The sequence below is a fragment of the Myotis lucifugus genome, unplaced genomic scaffold, assembly GCF_000147115.1.
Source record: "Myotis lucifugus unplaced genomic scaffold, Myoluc2.0 scaffold_498, whole genome shotgun sequence".
Lineage (NCBI taxonomy): Eukaryota > Metazoa > Chordata > Mammalia > Chiroptera > Vespertilionidae > Myotis > Myotis lucifugus.
Genome location: NW_005871546.1, coordinates 571993 through 581263, shown reverse-complemented (window position 1 = coordinate 581263; position 9271 = coordinate 571993). Strand labels below are relative to the sequence as shown.

Below are 9271 nucleotides of genomic sequence, written 5' to 3'. Positions count from 1 at the left end.
CCATTTATTCCCCCTGCACCCCCACTTCGCACTGGGAACTGCCAGCATGAATCTCAGCCTCCTTTGCAGAAAGATGTAGGCACCAGGCACAGGGGCCAAGTTCCTGGTCTGAGGTCAAACAATTCGGGGCCCAGGGCTCTTAGACCCTCCTCTCTGTTCCTTTCCGCTTCCTTCCACATTCCCACCACCACCACGCGCCATGGGCAGCAGCCCTCGCCCTGGGCCAGGCTAGCCCCTTTCTCTGAATGCCCTGGGTTAGGGATGAGAGTTCGGAGGAACTCCTATCCCCACAACCTGGCAGACAGAGCAGGTTTCCAACCAGGTCATACATAATACAAGGTCGGTGTCTGGCAGGACCATGGCAGCCCAACCTCCACCCCACATCCCAGCCCCAGCGTCTCAGGCTCTGTGGGTTTTCTGGACAAGGCCACCTCCCAAGCCCCTCACCCCAATCTCTATTCCTGCTGATTGGGGCAGAAACCTTAGCGCCCCACCCATAACCTTTGCGGACAAGGGACTAGAAGCCAGGAGCGGACTCTGGTGCTCTGCAGACTCTGAATGAGGACTGGCGGGATCTGTACTGAGGGTGGGGATGGGACTGGGTGGGCGCCCAAGTCTGAGAGGGATGCTGGACACTAGCCCTGACAATGGCTCAACCGAGTTCCCCTGCTGACCAGGAGGCCTGCCCACCACTGGGAGCAGGAGGGTGTGGAGGATTCACCCTATATTATCCTTTATTGTTGGGGTGGGGAACCTCCAGCCTACACGCCATATAATCATTTGGTCTGGCCCTGCCGAGGCATTGGGGGCGAGTTCATTAAATGTTTGACCAAATATACCAGACTAATTTTTTTAATATATGTTTATTAACTTTAGAGAGGAAGGGAGAGGGAGAGATAGAAACATCAGTGATGAAAATCACTGATCCTCTGCCTCCTGCACATCCCACACTGGGGATCCAGCCTGCAACTCAGGCATGTGCCCTTGACTGGAATCAAACTTGGGACCCTTCAGTCTGCAGGCCGACGCTCTGTCCACTGAGCCAAACCAGCGAGGGCCAGACTAATTTTTAATGTGATAATTTTGGATGGCCCGCCACTGATGTTATAAATATCCGAAATAGGTTCCCCACCCCAAGCTGTTGGTACTGGTGAGAAGATAGTATGTTTCAATTCAGAAAAATTGGACTCCCCTCCAGGACAGGCAGACAGGCACCTGGAGGCTCGCCCGGCCACACGCGGGTGCACGGGGAGGTGGGCGGCTCCGGAACCCGTGTGGGAACCGGAGCTCTGGCGCGGCAGGAGAGGGACCCTGGAGAGCTGCAACTCGGCCAGCGGGGGACCCAGAGGCCGAGGGGGACTTGGAAGCCCCGCCCGCTGCCTCTCTCCGGACCCTGCCCTCGGCCCCACCTCCTGGGATCGCGTCAGCCAATGAGCGCGGCCGCGGCGGGCGTGCCCCTTGCTCCCCGGGCATAAAAGTTCCTCACTCTCCGGGCCGGTACCCCTTCTGGTCCTCACACAGATCCAGAAAGAAGCAACCATGGTGCTGTCTCCCGCTGACAAGACCAACGTCAAGGCCGCCTGGGACAAGGTTGGCGCCCATGCCGGCGACTATGGCGCAGAGGCCCTGGAGAGGTGAGGACCGCCGGTGCCTGCCTCCACCCCGCCCCCACCCCGGGCGCCCAACCCCCGCCCACCGCCTGCAGCCTCCCCTCGGCGCCCGCATCCCAGCTTCTTGGGGTCCAGAGCGCGGATCTGCCCCAAGAGGCCAGCCAGTGCTTTCCCCGAATCCCAGGCCCATGACCCTGCCCTGCACCCCCCACCCCCAACCCACAACCCAACCCCACCCCCAGCCGCCTCTCACCCTCCTCTCCTCGCAGGATGTTCCTGAGCTTCCCCACCACCAAGACCTACTTCCCCCACTTCGACCTGAGCCACGGCTCTGCCCAGGTCAAAGGCCACGGCAAGAAGGTGGGCGACGCCCTGGGTAACGCCGTGGCCCACATGGACGACCTGCCCGGCGCCCTGTCCGCCCTGAGCGACCTGCACGCCTACAAGCTGCGTGTGGACCCCGTCAACTTCAAGGTGAGCCGGGCGCCGGGCCCGCAGGGATCTGGGCGGAGCGCTCCCGTGGGGTCCGGCAGGTGGCGCGGCGCGGGCCGGCCTCGCCCTAACGCCCCCTAACACCGCTCTCTTCACAGCTCCTGAGCCACTGCCTGCTGGTGACTCTGGCCTGCCACCACCCCAATGAGTTCACCCCTGCCATCCACGCCTCCCTGGACAAGTTCATGGCCTCCGTGAGCACCGTGCTGGTCTCCAAGTACCGTTAAGCTGGAGCCGCGGCCATGCCTGCCCTGGGTCGGGGCCCCTTGGCGCTCCTCCACCCGCACATCCTGATCTTTGAATAAAGTCTGAGTGGGCTGCAGCCTGTGTGGTCTCTGTTGTCTGCGCCCCGAACGTGCCAGGGGTGAGGGTGGTTCTCCTGGCTTCGGACCACGAAGAGGGAAGGGATCTAAGGTTGGCACTTCCAGGAATGTGCTGAGCCACATTCCAAGGGTCTCTCTCTGGGGCAGAGGTGGGGAGTGTAAGAACTGTCTCTCACTTTGAAGTGTCTCTGCTCTGATCGCTGTTAAACAGACTATGGAGATCAAAATACAGCAAAGCAAAACTATCACACTCTCCAAAAATGCCTCTCCTGGTGCAAAGGCAGGTGCTAGACCACTTCTATGGGACTCTCACCTCCTTCTCGCCAGAGGGAAGGTGGGTTGGAATGGGGGTCAAAGTCTCAAGCACCCTCCTGGGTCACAAAACCCTCTGCAGCCAGGTGGCAGAAGGGTCTGGGCAGCAGAGAGGGACGCGTTGCCTGCAGCACTCAGAGTGCACTGGGGGGAGCACTCTAGCAGAGCACCTTGCTTCCTTGTTCTGCACTTCACGAGGCACATTAATAGCTCAGTGCTCCCACCCCTGTGTTCCCCAGCTCATCGCCCCCCACCCAGGGTCCCCATTCTGTAGCTGGAGGCTCCGGGGGTCCCCCAGCTGATCTATGGGACTGTGAGCAATACTGTGGTTAGGTAGTCCCCTGTCCCGAGTGAGTGCTGAAGTCCTGGATTCCACACCCACCTGCCTCTGCAGCCTCCTGAGGGACACCTTCTCAGCCCAGTGCCCAGCCCAGCCCCAGTCTCTAGGGCAGCACACAATGCTGGATGAAAGTTTGGGGAGAGTCACAAACCCCTTGCTCTCCACTTTTTGGGGGGACATGGGGCTCTGAAGAACTGAGGAGTTTGCTTCCTCCTTCCACCATACACGTTTCCTGGGCCTCACAGACGAACTCATTTTTAATTTTTTATTTTTTTAATTATATTTATATTGATTTCAGAGAGGAAGGGAGAGGGAGAGAAACATCAATGATGAGAGAGAATCATTGATTGGCTGCTTCCCACATGCCCCATACTGGGGATCAACCCTGCAACCCAGGCATGTGCCCTTGACCAGAATCCAACCTGGGACCCTTCAGTCCACAGGCTGAGGTTCTATCCACTGAGCCAAACCGGCTAGGGCCCCACTCACTTTCATTTAAAAAGGAAAAAACAATTAAGATATGAGTTAAATTCCACTTATGTTAACACACACACACACACACACACACACAGCCTTTTTGTGTTACTCAAATGAGAGATGTCCCTCTGCCTTGCTGCCCCCCTCCTGCTGCAGGAGTCCAAGTGAAGAGTATGGGACTAAGCCCACTGGCTCCTATCCTGCGCTGAGGGAACACAGCTCCATTTACAACTACACTTTTTTCTTGTCAAAAATATCATCCTAACATAGATATTTGTCTGCAACCTGCTCTTCTCACTCAATCTTGTCTTCTCTACATCTCTTCTGGCTAGTTTATTCAATTGTGTCATTTTCAGCGAAGTATTGGTTGTTTCTACATTTTTGTTAATTTCCTTTGTCAATTGTTCTCTTAAGCCATTTTTCCTTATTTATATGTGGGAGCTCTCCCCATATGAGAAGGGTGAGCTATACACTGAGAAATGTTCTCTGAGTCTTGCCTTAAAGGGCTCAGGGGGCAGGAGGATTGGAGCCAGATGCAGAAGGAGGGCTGGTCCCAGGCCGGCTGAGGAATGGCATTGGGTGCTTCTGAGCCCCCAGGGTCTTATCCCTTTTGTTTTCAGAGCCAGGATGGGGCTGAGGCTGTGGACAGAATCCGAAAAAGAGCAAGAGTAATAGGAAGGGAAAATGGAATGAAGTGGGGAAAGGGTCCAGGAGGAACAAAATGATAAGAGCAGACACAGAGGGCAGAGCCCAGGGAGCGCTGCTGAGGCTTGTCTAAGCTGCTTTCTTCTCTGTCCAAGTCAGCTTAACCATCACTTCCTCCTGGACACACTGGGCAAGTCTTTTTATTTTTATTTTATTGTTTTATTTTTTTAAATTTCTTTATTGATGGAGTTATTACATGTGTGACCTTATCCCCACATGTCCCCCCACACCCCCACTCATGCCCTCAGCCCCCTGTTGTCTGTGTCCATTGGTTAGGCCTGTATGCTTGCATATAAGTCCTTTGGTTGATCTCTCCCCCTTACCCCCACCCTCCCCTACCTTCCCTCTGAGGTTTCACAGTCTGATCCATGCTTCTCTGTCTCTGGATCTGTTTTGGTCACACTGGGCAAGTCTTGAGTGAAGGACCTAAGGGAGGGATGGGGGCAGAGGGGTGGACTGGAGGAAACCCATCCAACCCACTCCCCAAAGCTAAGTCTTCCTCCAGGCTCCCAAGAAAGGGCATATCCGTGTTTCCTCTCTCCCTTTCTCTTCACCCAGTTCTGATGTTTAACCTCATCAGGAACTCCCTCCCACCAGCTAGACCAAGGGGCCATCCTTTGTCACCAGCAGGGGGACTGCACCAGCCGGAATTTCTGCCCCTCCCCTTCCCTTCTCCAGAGGTCCCTCCCTTCCCCATCGTGCAGAGTCTGGCCAGCTTCTTCACACCCACACCTACCACCTCCATTCTAAAGCCACAGAGGGCGGCTCCCCTTCCACCCTACTCCACCTAATACTTACTCAGCCTCCAGTCTCACTTCCTCAGGGAAGCCCACCCTGACCCTCAGACTAACCCAAGTATCTTTTAATGTCTCATCCACCCCTTCATACTTCCTTAGGCCCTTTAGTCAGGTTTGAGACTGTAGGTACTTGTGTGATGATCTGATGACTGTCTATGTCCCTAGCTAGGCTGAAAGCTCAGCTCTTGTTAAAGCAGCAACTTGATCAATTCAACCACTATTTACCTAGTGAGTCTGTGTCAGGCACAATTTGGGGGACAGGAGGGAGTGTTGTCATGGTGACCCAGAACCTTTTGGTCAGTCATGGAGAGAGACAGTCATTCACACATTCACACAGGGATCCTGAATAGGAGAGTCCACCAAGATGACTTCCTAAGACAGGGCTTCAGGACCACCACCCTGGGAGAAGCTGGAGCTGGGAGCTGGGAGCCTCCCACCCCAGCCATGGGAACCTGCTCCTCAGCATTGTTTCTCCCAGGCGGGTGGTCAATGACAATGATTATTTGCGGGGGGTTGGGGGCTGGAAGAATCAAGACTGAAGGGAAGCAGGAAGGATTCCAGGCGGGAATTCTTGACAACATGTGAGCAACGACCTATCTCTTTCTGTCCTGGACTAGGCAGGCCTTTCTTCCTTCCCGCACTCAATGGCACATTCATGCCCCGATTCTGCCAAAGTTAAACACACCCAGCGTGTACCAAGCCTAGGTCCAGGGCGGGTCCTCAGGTGAGAGCAACCTGGGGCTAAGGAAGCTCAGAGACCCCAAGGGGTGTCATGAACTCACTTAGTGGAAGAGCCAGCATCCACCCACCTCTGCAAACCGCCCCCCACCAGCTGGGGAGCCATGATACTACTTCCGGGGGAGCTGAACTCAGCGGTTCAGGAGCAGCGCATCCTGCGAGAGAGAAATATCCTGTCCCAGGACACTGGGCGCCTCCGAAAACTAGGAACAAAGCCCCCACGCTGCTCTAGCAAGATGCAGATTGGGCGCAGGGCGCCCCCTGCCGTGCTGGCCAAGCAGCGCATCGCCGGCTCGGATCCAGCCAATGAGCGCGGCCGCGACGGGCGTGCCCCTTGCGCCCCGGGCATAAAAGTTCCTCACTCTCCGGGCCGGTACCCCTTCTGGTCCTCGCACAGACCCAGAAAGAAGCAACCATGGTGCTGTCTCCCGCTGACAAGACCAACATCAAGGCCGCCTGGGACAAGGTTGGCGCCCATGCCGGCGACTATGGCGCAGAGGCCCTGGAGAGGTGAGGACCGCCGGTGCCCGCCTCCACCCCGCCCCCACCCCGAGCGCCCGCCCCCGCCCACCGCCTGCAGCCTCCCCTCGGCGCCCGCATCCCAGGCTCTCGGGGTCCAGAGCGCGGACCTGCCCCAAGAGGCCAGCCAGTGCTTTCGCCCGAATCCCAGGCCCATGACCCTGCCCCACACCCCCCCACCCCCACCCTCACCCCAACCCCCACCCCCAGCCGCCTCTCACCCTCCTCTCCTCGCAGGATGTTCCTGAGCTTCCCCACCACCAAGACCTACTTCCCCCACTTCGACCTGAGCCACGGCTCTGCCCAGGTCAAAGGCCACGGCAAGAAGGTGGGCGACGCCCTGGGTAACGCCGTGGCCCACATGGATGACCTGCCCGGCGCCCTGTCCGCCCTGAGCGACCTGCACGCCTACAAGCTGCGTGTGGACCCCGTCAACTTCAAGGTGAGCCGGGCGCCGGGCCCGCAGGGATCTGGGCGGAGCGCTCCCGTGGGGTCCGGCAGGTGGCGCGGCGCGGGGCGGCCTCGCCCTAACGCCCCCTAACACCGCTCTCTTCACAGCTCCTGAGCCACTGCCTGCTGGTGACTCTGGCCTGCCACCACCCCAATGAGTTCACCCCTGCCATCCACGCCTCCCTGGACAAGTTCATGGCCTCCGTGAGCACCGTGCTGGTCTCCAAGTACCGTTAAGCTGGAGCCGCGGCCATGCCTGCCCTGGGTCGGGGCCCCTTGGCGCTCCTCCACCCGCACATCCTGATCTTTGAATAAAGTCTGAGTGGGCTGCAGCCTGTGTGGTCTCTGTTCTCTGTGCCCCGAACGTGCCAGGGGTGAGGGTGGTTCTCCCTGCTTTGGACCACGGGCCTCTCCGCAGCTGGCGAAGAGAGGGAAGGGGAGGGAGGAAGAGGGAAGGGGAGAAAAGGGCAGAGGAGGGGATGGAAGTAGTGCCGCTGTCACTTCCTGGGATCCACTGAGCAACCCTCCACTCTCACCCTGCAGTGTTTCCTGCATTTCATTCTGGAGCTTTTGCTATACGACAGGAGTTGACTCAATTCGTTTTCCATTTTTACGTTCTGCAGCGGTTACATATTCAGAATTGGTGGGTCTCCAGCCCAGGGCCTCTAAGCTCTCCCATGGCTCCTCCCCGAGGTAGACAGTGGGGAAGACACCCAGGTCACACTCTTTCTAGCTGAATGCTCCTCTCTCCATCCAGTGCTTCCCAATACATGCACATCTCGATGAAACCGGATTTGAGCAGAGCAATAGCAGATGCCAGGCGATTTCCTGGAGGCACCCTTTTCTCCTGGGTCCACCTCCAGGATGCTCACTCTGTATTTACTGATGTCCTGGAGCCATCACAGGTCTGGAGGCCCAGTGTTGGGGCCCAGCTGGGCATCCACTGCAGGCTGGCCCCTCTGATTTCCCCCAGTGCTGCAGGGAAGAGGAGAACTAGGGCCACGGAGCCTGCACTCTGATGTGCTTCCTCCCCATGGAGCAGGCTCCTAATGCTGCAGCCTCAGAGTGAGGGCTTGAGGGTCTGGTCCTGGCTGCTGTCCGGTCCCTAGCTTCCCACTGAAAGCAGTGCCCTTTCTTCCCAGGGTTCAAGAGTGGTCAATGGCCAAAACCTTTTTGGCTCAGTGGATAGAGCGTCGGCCTGTGGACTGAAAGGTCCCGGGTTCGATTCCGGTCAAGGGCATGTACCTGGGTTGTGGTCACATCCCCAGTGGGAGATGTGCAGGAGGCAGCTAATCGATGTTTCTCTCTCATCGATGTTTCTAACTCTCTATCTCTCTCCCTTCCTCTCTGTAAAAAATCAATAAAATATATTTAAAAATTTTTTTTTAAAAAAAGAGTGGTCAATGGTGGGGGAGTGGGAAGAGTGGTCCTTGAAAAGTGAGACAGCAGGTCCCCTGTCTCAGTTTGTGACGTGTTTACACAGCTGGTGACACAGTCTGAGCTCTCAGTAAGAGGCAGTCTTCCTTACTTCATTATTAGGAAAAAATGAAGGAACAACCCAAACATTCATCAACCAATAGAGTCTATTGAATAGACCAACAAAATGTGGTACAATAAAATGTTGTTCAGCAATAAAAAAAAAAGCAAAGGAGTATAGATACATAACACAAGGTGGATACACCTTGAAAATGCGCTAAGTGAAAGAAGCCAGACACAAAAGACCATATACTGCATGGCTCTATTGATATAAAATATCTGGAATAGGTGAATCACAGGGACAGAGTACAGGTTGGTTGTTGGCAGGGGCTAGAGCAGGAAGGTTATGGAATGACTGCTAATGGATACAGAGTTTCTATTTGGGGTGATGAAAAAGTTCTGGAATGGGACAATGGTAATGGTTGTACAACAGCATAAATGTAATTAAGGCCACCAAATTGTATACTTTAAAATGACTAAGATGGCAAATTTTATGTTATATGAATTTTACCACCTCCACCACCACCACAACAAAAAGAGTGGTGCCACATAAGTATGAGCTATTATTACCATTCATCCTAGATACTAAATAAATGTTCACTGTCCCGAAAGGCATACCTGCTATACATGAAGCATTTAACATTTCTTATCCACTTAATTCTCACAACAACCTTGGGAAGAATAAATTATATTCACTTTATACAATAAATGATAAAATAGACTGAGGAAGGTGTCATAATAGATTTGGAAGGTAGAATAAGCTGACATGCAATGCTAAACTCGCTGCTAAGTTTGTGTTACCTGATAATAATATGTATTAAGTATTAGTTTCCATACAGTGATCTCTACAAAAACGGGGGCCTCAGGGTCCAGAGCAATTGGAAAGGTCCCAGGTCAGAGCAGATGGAGATGGGGCGCTTCTAGATCCCTCTGGACCAGACTCTGCAGCGTGCGCCCCCTAGAGGCCATGGGGACCTGCCGGCCGTTGGGCGCGGGCGCAGCCATCCCAGAAGCTCCTCGCTCGGGGACCGC

The 9271-nt window shown here is 55.4% G+C and overlaps 2 protein-coding genes across 3 annotated transcripts in view; both read left to right on the top strand.

Moving 5' to 3' along the window:
• Window positions 1-1522: 1522 nt before the first annotated feature.
• Window positions 1523-2424, top strand: LOC102424877 (hemoglobin subunit alpha-like). The gene is made up of 3 exons (XM_006103688.3): window positions 1523-1634; window positions 1880-2084; window positions 2201-2424. The coding sequence occupies exons 1-3, from the start codon at window positions 1540-1542 to the stop codon at window positions 2327-2329; spliced, it is 429 nt and encodes a 142-aa protein (XP_006103750.1). The 5' UTR covers window positions 1523-1539; the 3' UTR covers window positions 2330-2424.
• Window positions 2425-6120: 3696 nt separating this feature from the next.
• Window positions 6121-9271, top strand: part of LOC102424357 (hemoglobin subunit alpha) — a 3696-nt gene continuing 545 nt past the window's right edge. The window contains exons 1-3 of one of the 2 annotated variants that reach the window (XM_006103686.3): window positions 6121-6304; window positions 6551-6755; window positions 6872-7095. In XM_006103686.3, the coding sequence (XP_006103748.1) occupies window positions 6210-6304; window positions 6551-6755; window positions 6872-7000 (429 nt within the window). In that variant the 5' untranslated portion in view covers window positions 6121-6209 and the 3' untranslated portion in view covers window positions 7001-7095. Of the gene's footprint in view, window positions 6305-6550; window positions 6756-6871; window positions 7096-9271 lie in introns of those variants that run through there. The other variant, XM_023744928.1, reaches the window with a different exon arrangement.

Coding starts and splice junctions, on each gene's coding strand:
- LOC102424877 (XM_006103688.3), top strand. CDS start 1,540: ATGGTGCTGTCTCCCGCTGACAAGACCAACGTCAAGGCCGCCTGGGAC. Junction 1,635..1,879: donor GGCGCAGAGGCCCTGGAGAG/GTGAGGACCGCC, acceptor CTCTCCTCGCAG/GATGTTCCTGAGCTTCCCCA. Junction 2,085..2,200: donor TGGACCCCGTCAACTTCAAG/GTGAGCCGGGCG, acceptor CTCTCTTCACAG/CTCCTGAGCCACTGCCTGCT.